Source organism: Sipha flava, unplaced genomic scaffold, assembly GCF_003268045.1.
Source record: "Sipha flava isolate LNK unplaced genomic scaffold, YSA_version1 130_pilon_pilon, whole genome shotgun sequence".
NCBI lineage: Eukaryota > Metazoa > Arthropoda > Insecta > Hemiptera > Aphididae > Sipha > Sipha flava.
The window spans coordinates 2,213,017-2,240,195 of record NW_020271756.1 but is presented as its reverse complement, the minus strand read 5'-3'; the positions used below and the strand labels follow the sequence as shown (position 1 = coordinate 2,240,195).

The following is a 27,179-nucleotide window of genomic DNA, read 5'->3' as shown; positions in this document are numbered from 1 at the left end:
GATATTATAAGGTATAAAAAAATACATTACGCAATAGGTGATATGAAAAAAGTTCCGGAAAGTGTTTTATCATCCTTATCACTCTCCTCGAACACCACCACGTGTTCTCGTTTCAGTCGGGAATATTACGAATAACGTTATCGTTGTTCGGTAAGAGATAATACTCCGTATAAATTATACAGCTATTATGTGTAACGCGAGTGTAGTCGGCATTGTACAATTATCATTATAAAAGTATACAACACTTTACACTGAAATGATTCAAAGGAACTTGTAATCTTGGAGAATAAAAAAATCCTAATTGTCACCGACCCGGGGGTTATCCACCGACAGCCTACTAGTAGGGTTATCTGACGCTCGTTCATAAATCATAAAACGCGCGATGGTTTCTATTTTTTTTCTATTTTTTTTTCTCGTCGTTCCAATGATAGAACCATAATTTAGTTTGGCGATGAAAAAAAATATCGTGACATCAGGGAAACGATGGAGCGGTCGGCTCGCTCCCGCCGACAGAGTCCAAGGTTCCCCTGGGGGATTGTGACGGTACGCGATTTACAGTACCACGACCATTTGGCAGGTATTACATGATTAGATTAATGCCGCGTAAGTGCTTAACTATTGAAAATATCAATCACCTGACCCTCTCCAACAGTTTTTTTCCCTCCCAATTTGTTTAGCTCTACGTGCGGGTTCTTTTCTTTTGTTCGTGGGGTTTGAAGTGGCGGAAAAAAATAACGCGCGAGGGGCTAATAATCCCTGTTTACCTATTTCAGCATTCCGTGCACCGTTCCGTAAAACCACTAACCATTTATCAATAATAATAATTGATTCGAGTTTGTAATTGTTTGCAAAACACTGTTCTAAGGATCGGAGACATAATCATTGATAATCGTGTAAAAAAAAAAAGGAACGTTTCGGAAAACCGTGTTTTTTCCTAACAAACTCATAAAATAATTATTTACGTAGGCGATTATTTTGACCGTTTCAACGAACTCTCGGTGAACGCTAAAGCGTACGATTTTCAAGCGCTACGAGTGGCAGGTAAGGCACCGAGCTCCCTTGCGCCCCCCCCCACCAATCGCACGTTTAGCGCTGTTTATCCTGTACACCATCCGGGGATATCCGGTCGAGGATTTCGCGCCGTCCCTAAATCTCGGCGCTTCCCCCGGGACGGGACGAACACGTTTGTCATAAACACAGGTTTATCGCACGTGTAACGATAAAATATTACGCCCGTGTTTTATACGCTGTACACATCCGCGCACGCTGTAATACTGTATTATTATAGCGCTATAAATAAACGCGCGGTCATCTCTTCTCCATCGCCCAACAGTCGTCTATCCTGTGGGTGGAAAGGGGGAAGGGGCTTTGGGTAAAACGACGACGACCGGTGCGCGTTCCGTTCGCGCTTCACCTATGCCGCCGTCTCCGTCGGCTGGACCGCGTGCGAGCTGGCCGCTGCCGCAAATGGCTCGCGTCCAAAGAATTCGGCGTGTCACGGGGCCGCTCCGCCGTACCGGTCGGCAGGGACTTCGCGGCGAATCGCGACAACACAATTAAAGCCCTTTGTTCGGAACGGTCATCCCGTGCAAAAGTGTCGGCGCGCGTCCGTCACTAAACGGCCCGCGATTATCAGCTGGCTGCCGAGTGGTTCGCAAACGACCGGGTTCGCGTAGCGACCGCCCGCTCGACAACGACTTTCCCACCCACTGGAAGCCGCGAGACGTGTATTACTATTATTATTATTATTATTATTGTTGTACTACCGTAGCGCGCGCGTACACGATTAGGCGGTCGCACGCACGCACAACGCACACGTTCGGGTTATCGCGTCGTCGTCGTCGTCGTCGTTGTTTACGAAACCGATCAGTCCGCGCTCGAACGTCACCACCGCAACCGCTGTCCACCGCGCGTGATACCGCCCGGTCAGGCAGTGCACCGCTCGTCGTCGTCGCGATACGTTCCAAACTTCCAACCCGTCGCGTTCGATTCGACAGTCGTACTGTGCGCGCGTGTGTCCCCGTGCGTGCGTGTGTGTGTTTGCGAGTGCGCGCGCGCGCGCGCTCTCTTGTTTTCGCGTGCGTCTACGTGTGTGCGTGTGCCCGCAACCCGCCGAGAGATATCGGGAGACAAAATGGCGTCAGTTTCATGATAGTGCGATTTGTGTACCTTCCGCAGCGGTTAGGCTTGTGCCGACGGTTTTTTTTCGATTTCTTCGCCCGCACCGTCCGCCACCAAAAACGAACTCGTATTAAATGGCTGTCCGTCGACCGCCTTATTGCCGTACGTCCGTCTCGGTGTAAACCAACTCCTAACGCACACGGCTTCTCGGCAATGGTACGCGCGAATCGTGCGACGGCTGCCCCGTGCACCATGTAGTCATCTAATCGCCTATAACCGCCGTTTAGCGCAGTGTCTCTTGTTATTGTTTATTTCTCCGTCTCTATTTCTCTCTCTTTCTCTCCATCACTCTCCGTGTCGAAACCTCTCCGGTGGTGTCTATTGTTGTTTCGTTCCGAAGTTTTTCCGATTGTTTTCACGTGACGGAAAAACCGAACCGTACAATCGTTGGAAATACTCTTCCAATTCAAACAGCAAATAATGATGGCGGCATACAATCATTATGGTTACAATAGTTTAAAAAACGATCAGACCAACAAACGGCTGAGGACCGACTACGATCGAGAGTCGCGCACCAACAGTTCCGTGTCCTCGTACGAGGATGGTCGTCGCAAAAGCGCCGAAACTCAACCCAATCACATACTGCTATTGACCATTACTAAAGTGACGTATCCCATCAACACTGATGTCATCCACACCATATCCAAAGACCATGGTAACGTGCTGCGCATAGTCATATTTAGGAAACGCGGCGTACAGGCCATGGTGGAATATGAAGAAGTGGACCAAGCCGTCCGAGCCAAACAACTGATGGACGGTGCTGATATATACCAAGGATGCTGTACACTGAGAGTCGAGTATGCCAAACCTTCCAAGTTGAATGTCTACAAAAATGACTCTGAAACATGGGATTACACTACACCAAACCCTAATGAGAAAAAAACTGCACCTTTGTTACCGGACCCTCCGAGAGCTCCACTTATTTCTACTCGGCCTACATTCCCTCGATTCGATTTTGAATGCCGGGGTGGACTGTTATCCACACCCCATGATTTACCTAATAACAATTACGGTGAAAGCTATCCAGCAACTCCTGGACGTTGTGTATTAATGGTCTACGGTTTAGATCCAGAAAAGGCAAATTGTAATCGTCTTTTTAATTTGTTTTGTTTGTACGGAAATGTAGTCAAAGTGAAATTTCTTAAAAGTAAGGAAGGTTGTGCAATGGTACAAATGGATAATGAAATGTCAGTTGACCGATGTATGGACAATTTGAATAAGCTGACACTCATCAACTGTAATGTGTTGCAACTGCAAGTGTCGAAACAAATGTTTTTATCCGACATTATGGTACCTTATGATCTACCTGATGGCACTCCGTCATTCAAAGATTATTCCAATTCAAAAAATAATAGGTATTATTGGTTTATCAAATCATAATGTCGAGGGTGTAGATTAATTAATATAATTAAGTCTAAATACCTATTTCGAAAACTAAAAGCCATTTGAATGAAATTTTATTTAATTCATTAACTTCAATTAAGTTATGAATTGTAATATTTTATTAATCTTATTTTCTCCTAATGTTCTTCAATTTTAATAAGAACTTTTATTACTTTATTATAAATATTTTAAAAACATTTTATTCAAGTATAAATTATTATTTTGGAACTAATTTATATAAATTTTATTTATAGATTCCATTCAAATTCAAATGGAAAAAACCGGCGTCAAAACCCATCCAGTGTGTTGCATTTTTTTAATGCCCCACCAAACATATCAGAAGATGATTTATCCCAGACAATAAGCAAAGCATTAAAAGATGTTGACCTCCAAATGGTTATTAAAATGTTTCCTCCTAAAGGTACTGAAGCACGTAGTTCATCTGGGCTCATTGAGTTTACAGAAATGGCTATTGCTGTAGAAGTTGTGATGGTTGTCAACCATTGGCCGATAAAATGTGAATCGTCCAAGTTTCCGTACTTACTCAGACTATGTTTTTCATCATTGCCCAAAGGAATAGCGAATGCAGAGTTGGCAGAGTGACATTGTGCTGCTTAACGAACTACCGTATCTCATGTTTGTCAATTATTACTATTTAGTGCATATTATCGGGTTATTTTTTTTATTTTTTAAAGAGAAATCGACTATGTTTCACATTTCCTATTAATAAGTTAAAAGGACTATGGTTAATACCTGCCACCCCCTTAAAATGTCTGTCTTATATTTAATATCAAATTTATTTTTTTATTTTTATTTTTTTTTTCTGTACATGTATTATTATTTTTATTATTATTATAATTATACTACTGTAGACTTGTCAATTATGAAAATCAAACCATATCTTCACCATTATTATTTCTGTTTATAATCTATACTATTGAGTACTTATTTCTTATTAAGTTTATTTCAGAATACTCTGAAATTAGTGATAAGGGGTGGGACCAAAACCATAATCTTGCCAATACATTGTCCTAATAAAGAGTTTGAAACATATTTTTTTGTCACAAAATGCTAATGATGCGTGCACACTTAATATTATGATACTGAAATATATATGATTCCTATTATTAATATTATTGATTATGGTACTGGTACTGTTATAAGAAGAATATTTTCCAAGAGATATTTGGCTTGATAGTAGATTGTTTTTAAATTTGTTAATACTTTTAAGTAAAGACAGTTCATTTTAGTTAATTTGTTTTATAGTCAATAGAACATAGTTGTTTTATGTTTTATTTATTTTGCAACAATTATAAAGATTTAGTTGAATGTTTAAAATGTAAATTAGTCTAGTTTTAATAAATATTTAGGTTGTATTTATTTAATTTTTAATTTTAGAATAAAATTAATATCTGATTCAAAAATATATAAAAGTTACTACTGTTTTTAGTATCCTAGCAACGTAGGTCATTGAATGTAGTAACTAGTACACTTGTTTCATATTTTTTAACAAAAAAAAAGTTGATATATTTGAAATATTTTACTGTAGTATTCTTATTACATTTATTGTTCATTACATTTTCTTAAAATTATTGTATTCAATATTCTATTATACATGTCTGATTTTAAATATTTATTTAATAACCTCTTACTTAATGTAATTGTTAGGTATTTATTTATTTAAAATTCACTTAGAATCATTCTAATAGTAATGAATTCTTCAATTCCAATTATTTTTAATGACTCTTATAACCATCAGATATTAAGCTGAGTTATATTATTTGCTTTTGCTAGTAGTTACATAATAATGAGCAATAATGTATTACTTTTAAGTACACATTGATGGATGCAATATTTCAACTGGTTATATAAATTCAATGACCTTTTATTGTTTCTGTTTATGTTAACTATCACTATTGAATTATATCTGTTGAAAGGTGAGTATAGAATATAGGTATTGAGTAAATGCAGTTTAAAATCAATTTGTTATACATTTACAATACATAATGTACAATTGATTAGGTAGGTCCTTAGTCTTAAGCTATAATAGTGAAAGTGTTAAACATTTTTAATTCCAATGCTAGTTTAATTACTTAGTTCTTATCATACAATTTTCCACATAAATTAGTTGTCAATTATATTTTACACAAAAATGTAATTGTTTAATTTTATTTGAATTAATTTTGATAACTGGTTTCAAATTAATAATACATTTTTATTAAATAAATTATTAGACGCTAAATATTAATATTTTATTATATTAATATTGTTATTTTGCACCTTTTCATGATCAGAAGTATTAATAGTAGATTTGTTTTATATTTCATTATTCTTATATAAATAAAGTTAGTTTCAAGTACTCTTAGGCATTGGCTATTAGGTAGCAAACAATGTAGCATACTGAAAATTGTGTACCATTACAGTTTTACTATTTATTCACTTCCCAACCGTTCAGATTTTTAAGGTCACACTGTTAAAATAATACTGTAATACAGAAATTCTCATCAATACATTAAAAGCTAACAGATATTTTAATATTTATATTTAAATTATTTTTTTTAATACAAAATAAGATTGTTGAAATATACAAATGGCAACTATCGAAATATGTGGATTGGAGAAGTTTGAAACATGTCAAAGTCTTGTCTTCCGTGATCAAATTTTCGTTGCGAAATTCTATAACAACAGCCTGTTCTAGAGTATTATTTAATGATTAATACGTTATAAAGTACTTACCAACAAAATTCAAAACTAAGACAAACACTAGTAGATATCTTCTAGCTGTTGTCAAAATTACAAGTATTATCATTTTATGCAAGATATAAAAACCATATTCAACGTGTAAATGTTTTTAAATAAGATATGTAAACAACTTATCAGTAAGGTTCAGGACTTGTTACATTTGGATATTCTTTAATAATGACTGTAGAATAATCTAAGTAAAATATAAATTTGTTTTAAAATATACCTAACGGACTAAAATACAAAAATTTCAATTATATATATTTGCATATTTTGATGTTTTTTATGCAAAATACATTCTAGGGATTTTTGCAAATTAATAGTTATTTAGAGCCTATTTACCCATTTTTATGTTTTATGTAAATTTATTCTTATCTTTTTTTTTTACTATCACACTTACCTAATATCATAGAAATTCATGGCGTCAATGAATGTGGCAACTAAAAAAATACTTAATTGTTTATGCGTATAGCTCTGTTTATTTGTAAATTAATACTATATATAATATAATGCTATAATAATAATAGTAAATTACTATATATAATGAAAAAAGATAAAGTGATTATGAAATTTAATGATTGATTATTTATTAGCAATAAACTACTAAGTACCTATTGAGTAAAGTGCATTGAAAAACGGTAATAACTTAAATTGAAACTATGTTGGAGAAAAATAAGAGTTACAAATCTGGATACCAAAAAAGTTTGGAAGTTTTACATGAAATATTGAAATGAAATGACTTAGTACGTTTTAAGTAACTATGCGCCAATAACGTTAGTAGACGTGGAACGTTTGTTTTCAATTTATTAAAATATGCTGATCAACAATCGCATTTAAATTTATTAAAAACAGAAAATGTCTAATTAGGTTTACAGTCCAACTTTGCATGTAAACATGCAATTATTTTTACATGTTTATAATACTAATTTTTTTTAATTGTAGGAAAAGAAGACGAAGAAAATTAATTCCATCATAAAGAGTATTAAAATTGTTTTAAACTTATTTATTAAAGACTTTATTTGTGTATTTTTACACAAATTTCAGTTATTTTAACTGGCGTTGTGAGATTCGTGATAATCCACCCCGGCACATACCGCAACACATGGAAATTGACAAGTCCGGGGATCGGTCCGGCACTCGAATTATCGAATTCAACGCCGACCGCATATACCGGAGCCGTCTATCGGACCGATGAATTTATCGGTTTGGTCTACGTGTGATAGCACTAACTCAATTACATTGCATCCGGCATCGGAGTCGGTTCCGATTTTACCGGTGTGCGTAAAAGCGGTCGCACGCGTGTCCAACGAATTCGAATAGTTTCCGTTCATTTCCTTTTCACGTTCAAAAATGTCTGAAGTGAAATGTTTGACGGCGTACGTTACTGCTGTGGGTACAAGCGTTTGGCGTTGACGTTTTTTTCCTCTCCTGTTGACGGATTACGGTACCATCATTGGTCATCTCGCAGTCACTTCCATTTCCGAAAACCCTCCCTGACGTCTTGAACGCAAATAATGGTTTCGAGACCTTTTCGACCCTCCCATTCAAACCAGACTGCAGCGTTTTCGTTACCATCTAAATAATCGCCAAAAAAATATATAAATAAAAATCAAACCGTCGAATGGTTGATGATCGCTCACAACAAACTACGAGCGAGTGTATGCATTTTTTTTTTATTTATTTATTATTTTATTCACATTAATTCGTTTGATTTAGTTTTATTTTTCAAATATAATGTACTGATGTTTCTCACAGGCGCGTACAAAAAAAAAAAAAAAATGTTTTGATAGTTGGGTTGATAGTGGGTTTAGGCTGTACATTTTAATACCTATAAATAATTTTCCTAAATTTCAGGGAAGGGAAAGTTGAATCCCTAAACTCCCTCTTGTGCACGCGCCTGGTTTCCCACTCTAATCACTTATCATTTAAACTACTTATTCCCGCTAGGACGTCAGATATAGATTACTATTGAAGTATTAAAATGTTTTCTTAAATCATTGATCGTATGGAAAACGATTCACCGACCACCGTACAACATTTTTTCAGGGTCAATTTGTTTAAAATATTTTTCGTTCATCACTATCGTTTAAAATAAAAACATTTCATTACAGAGATGCATTGTTTTGAATTTCTAGGTTGTATAGGTATCACATTTCGCCATTGCCCTAATTATAACACTTGAAAATGGTGCTGAATTGTTTAGTTCGGTATTTCGATTAGTTGATAATAATTAAATAAATTAAAATAGGAAAAAATTCGCGTTGTTTTTTTTTTCTTCCTAAGATTATTATTTTCTTCTGAAGGTCAACAGCAAGTAAATACTCATAGTACACATGATTTCATTGTAACGTGGTGTAGTCTGGGAACCAATAGAAGAACATGATTGTTTTTTTTCTTTATTTATAAACAATTTTATTAGCACTCGACATGACATGTAAACACACTAAGTTTAAAACCAAGCGCTTGATGTATTAGCCTCGGAACAGTTTTTAATTGGATTTTATGGCGTTTTGCAATTGCAATCACATTTGAAGATACTAGCCGAACGCTGGCTCGATTAAAAACGCATATCATGAAAAACACCGTATAGTGACTTGTTTTATGTCTAATTTCCAGATGTCTAATTTGATTGTGCGTTTGAATAATTACATATAACACCCGTATAGTCACTGTTTGGTGTACCGTGAATAATTTTGTTATCGTATGGTACACATTTTGAATAATCTGAAACAAGGCAAGAGGACGAGGCGAACTGTACGAAAATGACCTAAGACCTCACCACAGTTTTAGTTTAATATTTCCCGATAATAATATACACTGGTCGATGAAATCATTCAATGGCATCAGAAATCAAAACGAAGCATTTTGATATTAATTTTAACGAGCGTTCGGCGCCACCGCGACAAGCCGCGTGCCACGCAACATCAATATTAATTATTTAACAGTGTACATTCTATAATCAATGCTATAGCAAATAAATATATAAAGCTAGCCAGTAAGTCTACGTTAGAATTTGTAGATTTTTTTATTTGAAAAATATTTTACTCTCGATATGATTGGGTTATTACTTATCTAATATCTACGAAATCTACGTGCTGCACTACACCGGGAGTTATGCGACTCTACTGTTTTATAACATGTTAACATAGTTTTCTAATTTAATGTATTCACCGTTTCTCTCTTGGAGTTCCTATTAATAATGGATTATATTCAATGCTCACTTATAAGGATGAAGGGTGAGACAAAATGTACATTCAAAAATCGTAAATGTATCTTAAACTACTCAAGGTTAGACAAGATTATTTTATGCTTGGTCTAGTTTATCATAATTTAAAAACAGAAATACTTTTTTTTTAAAAAAAAAATTAACATTGAGATTTATAAAATATACATAATAAGCACTATTGCTTTGTTAGAATGTATTTTAAATATGTATATGTTACATTCAATTTGACGGAATTCAATATTTGTGTACATTATATCATTGATTATACCTTTTAGTGGAAACTTACGGTTTTTTAAAATATCTATATTGGTTTCTGAATGAGATTCTAAGAACATTTAGATTGAAAAATCATATTCATATAAAATTCTGAGAGAACGAGGAATTTATTTATTTATTTTCTTTGTGTCCATTTACACGATTTTTACCAAAAGGACGATTTTTGACGTCTGATCAATTTTTTATACTAAAAATTATATATTTTTACATTTTTAATTTTTGGAATTTAAATTGGGAATAAAATTAACTTAATGTGGCTTAACAATTTATCAAATGACTATAGTGACTGCAAAATATAGAAAAATTTAAATTTGAAAGTTGGAAATTTCTTTTAAAAATAATTAACAAGTAACTTAGTTAAAAGTAACTTTACTTTAAAAAATTTAATTAATTAACTCCCAGCTGTAAAAATGTAGAACATGCAAAACTGTACCTTTTTATAACATATTGAAGGTTAACAAATTAAAATGTGTTATTGCCGAAATTGATAAAATCTATGCAAATATTGATTCCATTTATAAAAAAATTAAGCAATTCATTTTTATAATTTCTTATTTTCATGCCAATTTTTCGAAATATAAAATAAGGTTTGAAAAGTTAGAGTTGTTTCAAAACAATTATTCTATGTTATTTATTCCCATGATAAAAGTATACGAAATAATTATAATTATGGCGCAAAACGTATTATTCCGATACATTTTTCCAAAACATGTTATTTTAAATGGCGATCCAAAATCCATAATCATTACCATTATATCAGTACAAAACAATGATGATTTTTTTACAATACTTATTAATTTTATATTGCTTAGGGCCTATCTTGGAGTTAGGAGAGACCTTAAAGTCAAACGGTTGTTCTACGCAGATTACATACACAACAATTAGGTAGATACCAATATTTGTAGTAGATTAGTTCAGGCATATACATTAGCCAGGTAATATATATCTTTTCGAATTATAACGATCATATAGCGGATCGAAAGCTAAGTAGTGGTAATCTCCTTCAACTTTAATTATCTTCCTCTCGATATGAAAAAAATTATGCATACGCTTGTGACGTGTTATATGTTCTTTCAGCACAGAACACGTGTAATAAATTTTAATCGTTCAAAAAGCAGCGATAATAGAATTTCAGTTACAATAAAATTATTAATGTTATTTGTTTAATGTATGGGTACAGTTTAATTTTTAAACAACATGTAAATAATACCATTGCATCAACATCTTCTGACGTAGTCTATCCTTGTTTACGTAAATAAAATGTGGACAGTATAAGGGGCAGAATAACAGTGTAATAATTATACCATTACATTATCCTATTGAAAAGGTTATAGCTTACACGTATATATATATATACGAGTATAATACAAATGCGATAATAACACGACGATTATAATAATTATTTTTTTCTTCTAATCCATCAAAAACTTATAAAATATGTTACGTAAATCTACTGCACATGAATTAAAATTAATAACCGATACGATGTCATAAATTATAATAGGTTATGGAAAATAGAATTAAAACTGTTTATAGCACAAATCCATAGAATTTACACAATGTGTTTTACATACCTATTACAGTTTTTCAATTTCGAATAAAAAGAAAATTTACTTCTTAGTAATTACATGTTACGTTTCTTCCCTAAATATTCCATTGTACGGTTAATAGTTGATTAAAAAAAAAAAAAAGTTGACACAAAAAAAAAGCATTCACTCATTATGAATTGGTCAGAGTTATTAATTACACAAGAAAAGAGTTATTACGGAAGTATTCATGTGAGACATTAGACACGAGTTGGGCGTGGGCCACTGAAGCGGCGGATGACTTTAACTTTTTAGTTTGAAAACAACGATAAATCATTGCATTCAGGAAAACTGTCTTGAACGGATCTCATTTTACCGCGCGATGTTTAGGGTAAAAGTTTTTCATAAGTTGCTCATAAAAAATTGTTATGATTGTCGGTGAATTTAATTTACGTTTGTATTGTTCGTATACCAGTGCACATATGTGTATTCTTCATGATATGACATTGGTGATTGTATTATTATTTTAAATTCACGGGCGTAATTATCAAAGTAAGAGGTAGATGAGATTGATTTCTGGTTGTTTTCGGGGAGATAAAAAACCACTGCAACATTCTGTTAATTATTTGTTTACGTTTTTTTCCCATATTTAACGTTTCAGCATGTTTATGAATAACCGTTTGTTGAAAATGCCTTGTGCCTCTTCCATATTAAAAATGTGTCGATAACGCGACTTTAAAACGGATAGTTTAAAATCCTTATTTTGAATTATCCATTTTATATTATACATGTACTGCATCGGATTAAAGGTAGCAAAATGTTGTTGTCCTCGAGAGGCAAAACCTTAATACGACACTGATACGACCTTATATTTTCTACGTATTTGTGTCAATTAAAAACGTATTATATTTTTGGTAATATTTCCTATAGGCAAACGTTGTCCGTTTAATTCGAAATTGAGCAAATGAAATTAATAACAATAAATAATATTTCTCATCATTGTCTGTTATTTTTTTTTCTTTTTCGGTGCCGTGTAAAAAATGTTAAGCCCAAATATAACAACACCCAATGAAATTACTGGTACACGAACTCAGTGTCGCTACTTGGTTTTTGTGGGGCCCTAATGCAAACATTAATTTGATGGCCCTTTAAAATGTACACACCATTATTTAATTTAGTGAGCATAATAATTTAAACGGGACAATATTCACTTTTTAATATTAACAGTCTGGTCTTAGTAAATATAAAAGAATTTAATATTCAGTTTTATTTATTTATTTTTTACAATTTTTGCAAACAAACAATTAATACACTTGAATACATAATAATAAAGATATCGTTTGCTCACCTTCTACAAGCTGTGCTTTTATTGAAGGTGATGAGTTCTTAATATATAAATTTAAGTAATGAACATAATTATAAATAGATTAATATGAGAGCGAAACAAAAAAAATAAAAACAACAAAAATTATAATTACAATATAATAAGAGCAGAGAAAAAAAAGAAAAAAAGAGTTATAATAATAGTAACAGATGAAAACAATACATAGATTTATAATTATATGTCAGAGCTTAGAGTAGTGTTAATATGGTATATTTAAAATTATTATAGTTATTGAAGTTATTAATATTAATTTTTAAGTTTTTACAGAGAGTAATAGCAGTATTTAATGTACTTTTAAGACCAAAAGATTTATAACGTCTAGGAATATTAATATTTACATTTTTCTTAAAGCTAGTGTTAACATTATGTTTACATATTGGTATACTGTTCTTATGTTATAAGTAAAGACCGGATTTATATTTTTTCAAAATACCTTAAATATGATGTTAATATTCTCTAAAAAACCTTCAAATATTCTTATTATATTCTCTTAAAAATCTTAAAAATATGTAAAAATGTTCGAAATTATTCAAAAATAATCAACAAACATCAATATATGATTTAATATGCATTTTTAAAAAAAAAAAAATTTTTTTAATCATGAGGTATATACGTAGTTGTGTATTATAATAGAATACTTGTGCGGATCGACGGTTGCACAAGAAACCGTTTCGGGCGAGTGCGTATCTGCGTCCGTACGCATCCGTCGTGTGCTTGTCATCTCTTAACGGCTTCAGACAAACGTGTATATCGGAATGAGGTAGTGGACTGTATCATGGTGGGAACAACTATGTTGGTCAGGTGATGGGTAGGCGAGATAATTAGAAGTATATTATAATACATATGGCAATTGCGGTAATAATTAATATGATATATTGACAAAAAAATATATATATATATATATATAAAAAAAAAAATAGCTTAAATTAGTGTTAGTATACTAAAACATGGAGGTACATGGGGGAGGGGGCACCACAAGCCGGTCTTCCTGAACAGTATAATAATCAAGGAGAATATAAGTAATATTTATATATAATAATGAAATAATAATAAAGACAAACAAAAAAAAAAAAAAAACAATTAAATGGCAAAAGTGTGCGTACGACCTAAACTCCAAAATAGGCGACTCCGCGGCTGAGCACGTGATGACTGGATCCGAAGGTCTATCTGCTTCTAATGTCGAATTGGACGGGTTGACCAGGTCAGCACTCAAAACGGTGACGAATAGAGAAAAAATGACGGGACCTGGACGATCTGGTAACCCACGGTGTACCAGGCGCAACGGAACGGGCCAATACTACGTGCGCGGCATGATGCCGAGTGGTGTTCCGGCGCGAGACACGAAAATCAAAAACAATAACAATTTTTCCCTTTTTTTCGACGGGGTTCGCCCATACACTTCGCGCGCAATCATGACGCGGCTTAAAGTTACCCAATGAAGGGGTGCACGAAATCACCGGGGATATTGACGGCGACGGCGCACCGGTTCGCGACGTATAATGGACGCACAAGGCCACGACCCGATCACAAAGACGGCGGAACAACGACAACTTTACGGCCTTTGGCGGTGACCAACGGTCCGTGCCACGCGGATATCTTCCCCACTCCGTGGTATCACAGATAAGATATAAATTTCAAATATTGTACTGCGGTGGTAGATAATATTATATTGTGTACCCGACAATACTATTGTACTTCAGTAAGAGTAGGAATGTAGTAAAAATATTACAGTATAGTCTATAGTAGAGGTCGTCAACGTTTTCAAACAAATGAGCTACATTTGAAATTTAAGTCCCTAGTGTTTGACATCCAGGAAAATTTAGATATTTAATCTTTAAATCTAATATTCCCATTATCCAATTAATCTGATTATTATACGCGATCGACCAATAGTGGTAAAATTAAATTTAACAACGATCGACTGATTGGTGATCCCTGGTTTACAGTATTAAAATTTAAAAACAATATTCCTTTGGTATATTTTAATTAAATTTTGTATTAACACTATTGTCACAATATTAAAAATAAAAAATAATCATTTATATATTAAAATATAATAAAACAAAAAAAATTGGTTAACAAAAGGTAATCCTTAAATAATAATAATTTAATACAAGATATAAAATAACAATATATATATATATGTATAAAAAAAAACAATATTTTTTGGTGCATACAATGGTAAATATTTACTTTTTGAAGAATAAAAAAGAAACTTGTTATACTATTTAAATTTTATTATATGAATTAACAATAATATATTTTACATATTATCTGTACTCATGTTAGTTCTTCTATCACCTAAAATTTATTTATAGAGACTAAATGAACGTTCAACATCAACAGATATTAGAGATGCAAACTTCATGTCAACAACTACATTAGGTGTAAAATATTCTGGAAGATCTTCATTGTTCCACATAAAATGTTCCCAACTTTTGCTAACATTTGGTAACCTTTATTTTTTTAACATAATTGAGACACTTTAGTATTTTTATTATGTTACCCATTTCATCAGATATATTGGTTAGTTTGCAGATAAAAGTTTGTACAATCTCCAACTATGAAAAAAAAATCAAATATTCTAAAATATGCTAAATGGGCTAAATATTCTCTAACCTATGATATATTCTCAAACATGTAAAAAGAAACTTTTTTTCTACAAACTCAGAATTGAATGAATCGTCCACATTTTTTACTCACATACAACTGCATAGACCAAGTAATGATATGTAAAAACATATAAATCCGGTCTTTAATTATAAGTAATAATACACTTTTTTTAAACAGCTTATCAAAATTAAATACATATATCTAATTCCTTATATAAAGTATTAGTACTTGTGTAATTAGATAATTTTAATATAAATTTTATTTATTTATTCGTAGTTGTTTTTAGTTTTTCTAAATGAGTATCATAAGCACAACCCCAACTCTCAATACCATAGGTAATAATTGATTGGACGAGTGAGATATATACTATTCTTAATTGTTTTTTTTTTTTAAATATAGATCTAAGATTAAGAAAAATATAAAAGAATTTTCGACATAATGATATTAAATGTTCTATATGGTTTTTCCATTTTAAACGCGAATCAATATATAATCCTAGATACTTTATACAACTAACATTTTCTATACATACACACGTACAGCTTAGATCATTATTCGTTAGGTATAATGATGAGTGATTACAGATTTTTAAATTGTTTTGAATATCAATATTAGTTACAAGAGCGGATCCAGACCGAGATAACGGGGGGAGGAGGGATTTTTAACGAACACACATGATATAGATATTTATATAGATGAAATTAAAAGTTTTAATTTTGATATAGGTTATTTATTTAGATAAAAAAAGAAGTCTTAAAAAATATATATATAGTAATAATAATAATAATTTTTTTTAGTTATTCCAATATGTCTCATAACTAGGGACCGGATTTATATGCAGGCCCATATTCAGGGGGGTAGGCAGATGCCCAGGGGCGTCAAGTCTCAAGGGCGGCAAAATATTTTAGCAAAATTAATTTCAAAAATGATGTACCTAATAAAAAAAAATAAAAAAAGAAAAAAAGAAAATAGTATGTTTTATTATAATATAATTTGTTAATTAAAAAAACTATTAAACAATTTTAATTTATAAGTTATAATATAATATTAAAGAATTTCGATTACGGACGAAATAATAAGTGTTATATTATTATTATTTATTTTTGGAGAGTGGCATAAATACGGGCCCGGGGGCGTCAAATTTTTAAATATGAGCCTGAATATACCTAATATTAGTTCCCAAATTTGTTATGATAATGTCAATAAACATAAGTTATTTATAATAATATGGCGTATGATATCGCGTGCGGCGTGCGGTGGCATGTCTACTACACAAAAATAGCATTGATTTTAGAATATCTAAAAGGTTCACGAAGATTTATCTCCTATATTTTCCGTGGGCAGGCCCCTTAGAGGAGCGCCAATTTTTTTTTTTTACACCGGGGCGCAAAATATCTAAATACGGCACTGCGTATATGTATTGGAATAAGCTTTTTGAAATCTGATAAGCATTGTCCCCGATTTAGATCTTTCTTATTAAAATAACACTAATTTTTTTTTTTGCATATTTTGCATATTTCAACATTTTTACCTATTAAATGCATATTCAATGCATATTTGTAGTTTTGCATATTATTATTAATAGCACATATATTCGTTTTCGTCGTATTTTATACGATCACAGCCACATAATATCGATAAAATTGCGACCGGTCGTTACTTTCAAAGATAAGATTACATACTCATATCATCCAATGCAATAAAATAAAATATGAATTCAATTTTTGTTTTCACTTTTTATTAATGTGGGTGTTTATACTTTATAGATTGAAGATAAAAAATGTTAAATGGTGACAATGACGACAAAATATTTTAAAAGCTTTTTTATACATTTTTTAATACCGTATTAATTAATGATTGTTTTTACATTTATAATACATTTCACATATTTTTACATAATTTTAAACAACATTTTAAGTGAATATTTAAATACATATTTAAAAATAAATACATATTTTATAGCATATTACAACATTTGTAGAAGCATACTTTAAGGATTTTTTGTGCATACAAATCCGGTCCCTACTCATAACAATAGAGTTTATAATTACAAATTTGTTGATTATGGAGGTTCCCAACGATTTTTACGTTGGTCGTTATCAGTTATCACATTTCGAAAAACACAAAACTTGGTTACGAATATTTAACATCACGATAGTAGTATATAACTGTGATATCAGTATATTACCAAATAATAAATATAAGTGATAACATAGTACTAGCATAAGTTTGGTATAGAAAAAAATAGTTTAAGATTTCCCTATATACCCTTGAAGTAATTACGTCAAAAACTGAAGTCTGCTACGGTGAACGGGGGGGGGGATTGCCCCATTCTCCCCCCTCTGCATCCGCCTCTGATTAGTTATATTAAAAACAATGTGTTTGGTTTTATTTAGAATAAACTCTAAAAGATTGTTATCAAACCATAATTTAATGTCATTAAAAATAACATTTGCTTTAATATATAGTTCCTCTATATTTTTATCGTGGATGAGAATAACTGTGTTGTTGGCAAAACACTTAATTTCAGCTTCTGTATTAACCCTTATTATTAAGTAAACCATTTATATATATGATAAAAAATATCGGGCCCAATACGGTTCCCTGTGGTACACCATGTTTGACTGACAAAGATTTACTTAAATTATTATTAATTTTAACTATTTGATGTCTTTCATATCTAAGTGATAGATAATAATTTAAGTATTTATCACTTAGTTATGAACTAATTAACTTATTTGCAATACCACGAATTCCAGCATAATTTAATTTCTTAAGTAATAATTGATGGTTAACACAATCAAATGCCTTCTCAGTATCTAGGCATATGGTACCTAATACTTTGTTATTCTGGTCAAGATGTTCATGTACATATTTATTAAGGAAAAAATGGGCATCACTTGTAGATTTTCCTTTTAGAAATCCAAATTGTTTGTTGGAAAGAAATGAGTTTTTGTCTAGAAATTATACAATTCTATATTTAATACATTTTTCATAGATTTTTGATAAGCTTAATGATAGGGAGATTGGTCTATAATTACTACATAACAATTTATCTCCCTGTTTATGAATAGGAGTAACCATACATTTTTTTAAATAAGTTGGATATGAGTCAGAAGACATAGATAAATTAAATAATATCATTAGTGGGAGAGACATACTATCAGCTGTCTTTTTAAGTATAAAGTTTGTAATTCTATATTCAACAATTGAAGATTGATCTGTAATTTTTATATATATTTTATTATTACGTAACTGGTAAAAAAGGAGTTAAACCATAATTTACTTAGAAATATTGTAACGGTATAAAAATAATATTTACCTAAACAATATAAAGAAATATAAAAGTACGAAAATATTTTATAATAGAAATTATGAAGGTTAAAATATTATTAGATAGTATAAAAGTAATTAATTTTTATGTATTATTTATTGATTAGATTGCACATAGACAATAAAATTAATTTTTAGATTACCACTTAAATACTAAATTAATTATTATTATTTACAAAAAATCTTTTTTCGGGCTTTTTCGATGGCGAAATCGTCAGTCACTTTATCTATACTCAAATCTTGAGTTTTTTTTGCATCCAATAGTTAGAATAGTTAGAATATTTATAAGTCTATTTCCAATCGAGTTTCTTAAATTATTTTTTATACTATGTTTGACTATTGTGCATTTTTATTATAATATATTTTGTATGTTGTGCGTCGATATCTGTTTGTGAAAACCGTTTCGTTCATGCACTTCGAAGTTCGAACATTCACAAATACTATATGGCTATACGTAATTAATTTAATATCAGTGGAACTTGAGTACCTACTTCTATCTACCGTTTAGGCGGGTTATATAGCTCTAAATTGATTACTTTTTAAGTTTTAAGTATTAAACCAATACTGTAGCTTTTCAATAATATAGACATAAAATACTTATCCATGTTGTTTTATAGCATAAGGGTACCTCGGCAACACGAAAGCATTGCAAAAGCAGTTCCCGCAGTGTTATCGGTTAAACAATGACAACAAATAAATAAAAGAGGTACTTATAGGCTATAGCAGTGCTTCCTATACCTTTCCGACTCACGGCGCCTTTTTTGATCTAACGTTTTTTCAGGGTGCCTTTCCCCAAGTCATAGCACGATTAATCATAAGAAAAATTTTTTACTTGATAGTATTTCATGACGACGCGGCGCCCCTGTACAGATATCGGAGTGCACCAAGGCGCCACGGCACACACTTTGGGAACCACTGGTCTATAGGCAAGGACAGTTAAAAAAAAATCCACTTTTTTTACTAGTTACTTGTGAAACTAGTTGTCTATTAGTGAAACGATATTAAAGTTAAATATATTGGCACTTGGTAAATTTTATTTATCGTTTTTTTGTTTTAGTACCCCGAATCATTATGGTTTTTCTGTATAACAATTAATTTCGGTTTTTCGGTATACCGATTTTTTTCAGTTTTTTTGGTATACAAATCAAAACCGTAATACCGAAAATTATTATCAATACTGTCAGCCCTAATTTGACCTGGAATCTAGAACCCGGAGAAGTAAACCCTCCCAAGTATACGCTATAAAGGGCGATGCCCGTTTCCACCAAAAGTAGACCTTTCCCTTTTCCACCAATACCAGTTCCCACCAATATCCGTTTCCGCCAAATAAGATATTAACCACGTTTTTACCAAAAAAATTGTATACTACGCTTAAATTAAATGCTATAGCACAGAAATAACTTTATTTAACATATACTATTAATTCAATAAATGTAAAGTCATTGTATAATATTTACAATATAGGTTGGAAAATGTTAAATTTTATTTATAAAAATGGCCAGATATAAAAAGGTGAAAAAAATGATATATTATGGTATACGATACCTTAGTTACCTATATAATTTATAACTATATATATATATATAATTAGTTGATATTTGTTAACTGATCCAATAAACAATTTAATGTTGTTTAGTTCTAGTGTTTTATTTCCACGTTTACTTTCGATAACTTTAGCCATCATAGAATTATAAATTTTAAAATTTACGTTTTATTTTAACACACACACACAGTTGTAATACACTATTTAAACTGTGCCATCTTTTCACTTGTTCATAAAGTATTTGATTATTTAGATATTATCATGGTTAATGTTATGAGTAAATACATAAGTACGATAACGGTTTAACACAATTAAATATAATAAATGTACAATATACATTTATTATATTGTATGTATATTTATATATATTTTACATCAATCCGAAAAACTCGTTAAACACCCCAAGGTGTAGGAATATAGTAATAATAATTAAGTGAAAATGTATATTAATTATTTGAATTATAAATAACTTTATACTTTTATTACTTTTTTTTTTAGTCTTTAACTTGGTGTATGAATCAAAAAAAAAAATCAAAATTTTTTATTTGATTGCATAACGTTGATAGGCGACACATAGAACTATTAGAAAAGTAATTTGTTTTTGACTGTTGTATAGCAAAAGGAGGGTTATATCTAGAATTGAAAGTGGGTAGTTTAAGATCAATTTTTTATAATAGTTCAGGACAGTCAATTTCTTCATTCAAGGTTTTATAAACAAAAGTAGCATCAAAAACTAACCGTCTGGTCTTTAGTGATTTTAAACCTGCAAAGTTTGCAATCTTATCCATATTTTGGTTTAATCTCACTGTTTTATACGCGTAAAAACGAAGGACATTTCTCTAGACTTCTAATTTGTTGATAAATTGTAAGTTATTTGAATTCCATAATACCATGCCAAATTCAAGTGATGATCTTACTAATGAACAATATAATACTTTCAAACATAAAGGGTTATTAAAATCATGGCACTTACGTTTGATGAACCCTAACATACGAAGACTGGTCCCATATATTTTATTTATATGTGCATTAAAGGATACATTGGCTGCCAGAATAATACCTGGATCTTGTACTTGATTAATAGAATTAAGGGGGACGCCATTTATATGGGATTTATAGCGGTTGGAAGAAGTATGAACACATTTAGTGGTATTAAGGGATAAAATCAGAACCTAAAGAATATGTATTATTTAACGAAGGTAAGGCATCAAAAACTTCAGTAATTTAAATATCTATCATATTACAATCAATGTAGTCATAGATATTATCTAGCACTGTATCATCAAAAATAATAGGCTTAACATAAACGGACGAAAACCAAACACTAAATAAGTTAGCAACTTCTAATGAGGTTTTATCTAAATGGTATACAGAAGCAAGGATATCATTAATTTTCCGAGATTTGTTAACATAGTTCCAAAAGTATTTGGGATTACTGATAAGTGAATTTTGGGTGTAAAATAGATGATCAGAGTAACATTTTTTAGTTTATATTTTACACTGTTTACGAATGTTAGAAAATATTACGTAATCAGAATAGATTTTGTAGTTTTTATATTTTTTATGGGCAACTAATTTTTTTTTGATAATCTATGTAGATCAATTGAAAACCAGTTAGGAAATGTTCGTGTATGACTAATACATTTTGGTACATATGTATTCATAACATCAATTACAATACGATAAAACTCGTTAGTGGCAAAATTAACGCAATTTGAATTGTATGATTTAGACCAGTTACAGTACATTATGTTATCATACTATAAACTTTTTGTGATGTCTGATTCAATATTTAATATAGCCATACTGTTTAATCGTTCATCGGTCATTCTCGAACACAAGTAACTTATTTACATTTTGAAGGAGAGGTTTTTCGTCGACAAATTTTGTCTCTCCCTGCCATAAATATTTCCAATCTTAAAATATTATCTTGGATAAAAAAAAAAAATAACCAATTTCTATTATTGTTCATCAACATGAAATGAAATATGTAAAAATCTGATGTCGCCTCTAAAAAAATGCCATCCTGAGCGCTTTAGCCCTCCCCCCTAAATACGTCACTGGTAATAGGAATATCTACGAATGCACACGTACCTGGTGTAGATAATTTTATTTGATTTTAATTACTTGGTAGTTTTTTTTTTTTTCGTTTCATAACTACCTACCTACATACTTACTAAATATAATAGTCTTATAATTGTATAAATAAACGCTGCAAGCACATGTTAAGTGTTTAAAAATACGTTTCTATGACTAAATTACTATAATACTTAAAAATACACTGACCTTTATCAAGTAGTATATCTTCTTTCAAAATGCACGCATGTTGGAACACACGTGTTCGCGCATACTGCTCCCGTATTAAATATCCTGAATATAAACCATTGTTATAACATGCATACATATTATACTTACTGTAGAAATATTGTACCGTAACTATTACTGTTTATTTGTCTGCCGTGTGACGGCCACGACTTACTATGCAGTAACAAATATGTACGCGGCACATGTACGCTATACCATTTTTTCTCATCGCTAACTAGCTGCAGATAGACTTGTACGTAGTAGCTTTACCATTATCATAACAAAGATAGGCGTAATGCACGTGCAATTGTGTTGAAATATTTTCGCAAGAGCCTACGAATGAATAATCGTTTAAAAATACTCACCACAACAAACACTTTAACGTAACGTAACATAACACTTTATACTGTAATACTGTAAATTCCATATTCGTAGTACATGGAATATCCATACTATATTCGATAAATGTTTGTAAATATTTCGACTACGATTCATATACTTCTTATAGTATTTAAATATTGTTTGAAACATGGTCACAGTAAACATATTGTTGGGATTATTGCCAGTTGGTATAGGTATTTTTAAGAGCTTGTATTGTAAACCCGTATACTCCGTAAGAACTACGAAATGAAACGTTTAAAAAAATATTATGCTATGTTAAATGTACAATGTAACATGTTACATGTGTATTTTTTTACTTTTATGCTGTCCACAGGAGACTAGCATATGGTAGTCAGTACACGGTTATGCATTGTTTGTATTATATTTCGAGTGTAGTACAGTTTTTGAGAACACACGTGTGATTGTTAGAAAAAAAAAAATTATACACGTGTACCTCGTATAATAATTCTTCTCTCTGTTTAATCTAAATTATGTTTTTTTATGTTCATTATAACTATTATACATAAACTCATTTCTTATTATTTAAATTTTACAGAATATATTACATAATATTCAGTGTTTTTGACAATGAGCAAAACGAAAATTACTATGTATTTTTAGTGGTGTTGTAAACTGCGGCGGGGGTTAAATCGTCATTCAGTGCAGGTAACTACATTGTACTATATGTAATGTGCAGTGACATTAGAATTAAACGATTTATAATAGTACTGATGTGTGTTCAAGGGAATGAATTTGCTTAATTTATGTTAGTGTAAAGCAATGCAGCGAAGGGGGCTCCGAGTGCTTTGTCAATATTTTTTAATGAAACGCAATAAAATTAAATTTATACGATGACATTACACAACTGGCCTACACAGTTGGTTGAAAAATAAAGAAATCGAGCAGATATTCATAAAATATTTTTTGATTTTAAACAATAAATAAATATGCAAGTACAATTTTGATTTTACCTTATTATAGTGTCCATAATATATATATATATATATATATATTTTACTTCTAAGAAAATCTAACAGTTTTAAATTTACATAATATGATAATTTATGTTTAAAGAGGAATAAACCTGTAGGCTTAACAGTTTTTATTTACTTTACTTTTCATTTTTGAAGATTTATTTGAAATATTTACATATCAGTATGCGTGGTAAATTACTATTGGTAGGTAATGTATTTAAAGACATACACATAAAGTATTAGCGGGTTACCTATTTATTTAGTTTGTATTTAAATTTTAGTGAAATCGTAGAAGTATAAATAATAGATTTTGTTTTAATGGTCAAGTATTTCTGAATGTGGTTAAACATAATCCTAGTCAATTATTATACACCAAAAAGTGTCTAAGCGTTATTATAGTCTTGATGCAATAGACTAAAATATATAAATTGGTCTTAAATGTTTGCCGGCTTGGCAAAGCACCAAATTTAGAATACAATGTGATCAGGTTGGCCTTATGATTGTTTCAACAAAATACTAGCCATTTTTAACTTAATAGAAGGTGCCAAAATCTAGAAAAATGTTAAAATTTTTTTTTTTTTTTGTTTCACTATGACTAATGAAAAATAATATTGTTGAACTATCATTTATATTATTATACATAATTTTTGCAACACGAGGTTACGTGTACGCACCTCAAATCATTTCACTAGATTTGAAATTAAGATGTATGATTTTCATATTTTATTATATTTTTAAATAAGTGTTAAATATTTTATTCTTACACTTACAACATATATTCATCTTAAATACTCTTTGGAAACCAATAATTGTTAAACATTCAAAAATGGAAATCTGTTAATTGTATATAATATATTATGAAAATATAGTTCATAGTTAAGGAACTAATTTATTGCATTCAAAAGTAAACAGATTCACTTCTCAGTGATAACTATAACTGTCAAGAATAACTGTTTAAATACGAGTCACGAATACTACTCAGCATTTCTTAGTCTTGTATTGTATAAGCTATTACATTCAGGATAAAAGATACCTTTATGAGGTTCCAAGAAACAACACAGAGGTATTTAATGTACGTGACACCATATCAATTTTATCAACAAAATGGTTGATTTTTTAATATATAATGTGTTATAGAACTTGACTGTACCTATACTGCATAGTACACATTTAGGTAACTTCTGTAAAGTCATATTAGCAAATAAGTATATATATATATATATATATAGATACTGTAGTTATAATAGGTATAACTATATACCTAGAATCCCTTTCTTTCGAGCAAGTACAGCCATTTTGAATAAGTCTGGTAATATTCAGCTACGGTCACTTTCGAAGAACTCATTCACTATTCACAAGTTGGGAAAAGCTCAAATAAGTCGTGCCTTTCTTTCATCTTATTGTTTTTGATAATGGTATTTTTCATTTGTAAACACTTATTGGGCTGTTTCTGGAATAGCTCATAAAGTCTTATTTCCTATATTGCAGATTTTGTCATCGGAAAGTAATAGAAAAATACTATACTATAATCAATTTAGATTATAGAAATACCTACCTAGATCAATATTTTTCTACCTTTTTTTTCTCTACAACCGTTTAAATTTTCAATAATTTTGCACTACTCCTCTTCAGAATTTTAAATAAAATAATAAATACATTTTAACAAAAAGTCATTTAAGTTAAAAAAAAATAAAGTTCTCACTATAAATTATTTTACTTGAATATCCACAAAAAATACAATTTCAAACTTTCTATAACAAAATATTTTTTACAAAAAATATATAATATGTTCACCAATTTAAAAAAACTCTGAATCTCTCGGTTGTAATCCAAATATGATGTTAAAAATAGGTGTTGGTATTTAAAAAAATCATATTTTACTGTGTATGCACATACCGGAATTACGAAAATTTTGAAATTTATCAATAAAGAAAAAATATAAATGTGTATTTATATGGTCTAGGACAATGGTGCCAAACCCGCGGCCCGCAAAGGTATTTTATGTGGCCCGTTACGAATATTCTAAAATAAAAAAAAAATTTAAAAATGTATAAAAACATTTTTAAATTATTTATTTTCATATATTATTTTTATATAAATTTATGAATTCGTTTAAATAATTATTCCAAAAAATACAACTATAATGATAATAATAAAACTAAAAATTATACAAAAATATTATGCTCTTATTTTTAATGTGAAATTTGAGCTTGTACTCGTTTTACTAATAATGAAAAATCTGGTTGAAATTTAGTGGTTCCAATCCTCAAAATTGAATGAAAGTGTTTATCCGTAAGTCGTGATCTATGAACCAATTTTGTTTGTTTCATTGGTGAAAATATTTGTTCGTATATTTACGTCCAGCCAAATACATTATAAAGTCTCTTAAATTAGGGAAATCTTCATGTGGAAGTTATGAATGAAATTTTAAAATATCATTTTGTTTCATTTTTTGAAATTCATCACAGTAAAATGAATTTGTTTACAACTCAATAACTTCAAGTTGAAGAAAAGTGTCGACATCATTTTCATCAATATTAAATGGATTTTCAAATAAACGCCACAATTTTTCGTGTAATTTAACATCAAAAAATTGAGATGAAAAATCGGTTTCCGACTTCTTTAACATTTCTACAAATGATTTGTTGAACGGTTTTGTTTCATTTTTAAACATTTGGCAGTTTTCAAAATGGCTAAAGTCGTTGCGCTCAGTTTGATCAATAAATAATTTTAATACTGCATCAAATGCTTTAACAGTATTATACATATCAAATATAAGTTTTCCAGGTCCTTATAATTTTAAATTTTGAATATTTAAATGTAGGTACTTAAAATAACGTACTGATCAAACTAATGTGTACCTACGATGTATACCTCAATTCATAATCTTTTCAATGGACAATAAAAGATAAGAAAACAAGTCCAATATATAAGATTATTTTTGTACTTAAATACTTTGTGGTCCGTTTGAAGATAATTGTTTACCAATGTGGCCCGCCAAAGGAAAAAGGTTGGGCATCACTGGTCTAGGACGTTTTGGCGTCGCCGCCGTATTTGTGCTGGACCGGTTTGACGCAGACCGTTTTGGTGCCACAATTTTAAAAATTTGTTCATTTGACAAATATATGTGAATGTACTAAACGGTGTAACATATTGAATTATGAAAATACATTAAAAGTATCCTTATAACAATAATAGTGTTGAAGTTTATTATTTTATATTGTTGATTATTATAAAGATTAACTCGATTTATTTATTTATTTATTTATTTATTTATTCGTATGGTTTCACATCGTATCTAAGTATAAATCCA

At 30.5% G+C, this 27,179-nt stretch overlaps 2 protein-coding genes across 6 annotated transcripts; one reads left to right on the top strand and one right to left on the bottom strand.

Moving 5' to 3' along the window:
* Positions 1 to 1,848: 1,848 nt before the first annotated feature.
* Positions 1,849 to 4,695, top strand: LOC112694534 (heterogeneous nuclear ribonucleoprotein L-like). The gene is made up of 2 exons (XM_025570035.1): positions 1,849 to 3,536; positions 3,819 to 4,695. Exons 1-2 carry the CDS (start codon positions 2,602 to 2,604, stop codon positions 4,165 to 4,167), a joined length of 1,284 nt encoding a protein of 427 aa, XP_025425820.1. The 5' UTR covers positions 1,849 to 2,601; the 3' UTR covers positions 4,168 to 4,695.
* Positions 4,696 to 6,888: 2,193 nt separating this feature from the next.
* LOC112694562 lies at positions 6,889 to 23,001 on the bottom strand. Of its 5 annotated transcripts, none has more exons than XR_003149577.1 (3): positions 22,639 to 22,894; positions 22,494 to 22,577; positions 6,889 to 7,881 (listed from the first exon to the last, which is right to left on the bottom strand). XR_003149577.1 is itself a non-coding variant. In XM_025570072.1 (3 exons), the coding sequence occupies exons 2-3, from the start codon at positions 22,609 to 22,611 to the stop codon at positions 18,050 to 18,052; spliced, it is 357 nt and encodes a 118-aa protein (XP_025425857.1). In that variant the 5' UTR covers positions 22,612 to 22,844; positions 22,919 to 23,001; the 3' UTR covers positions 17,298 to 18,049. The 5 variants fall into 5 exon arrangements, 2 of the variants coding, with proteins under 2 accessions (XP_025425857.1, XP_025425856.1); XM_025570072.1 differs by lacking the exon at positions 6,889 to 7,881 and adding exons at positions 17,298 to 18,288; positions 22,919 to 23,001 and having other exon boundaries at positions 22,494 to 22,844; XR_003149575.1 differs by having other exon boundaries at positions 22,494 to 22,894.
* Between the last annotated feature and the right edge of the window lie 4,178 nt (positions 23,002 to 27,179).

Bases quoted from the DNA above. Each gene is read 5' to 3' on its own strand.
- LOC112694534 (XM_025570035.1), top strand. From the start codon at position 2,602: ATGATGGCGGCATACAATCATTATGGTTACAATAGTTTAAAAAACGAT. The intron at 3,537-3,818 runs GTATTATTGGTT...TTTTATTTATAG, and splicing joins TCCAATTCAAAAAATAATAG to ATTCCATTCAAATTCAAATG.
- LOC112694562 (XM_025570072.1), bottom strand. From the start codon at position 22,611: ATGTATGCATGTTATAACAATGGTTTATATTCAGGATATTTAATACGG. The intron at 18,289-22,493 runs GTCAGTGTATTT...TATAATTTCTAG, and splicing joins AGATATACTACTTGATAAAG to ACAAAAACTCATTTCTTTCC.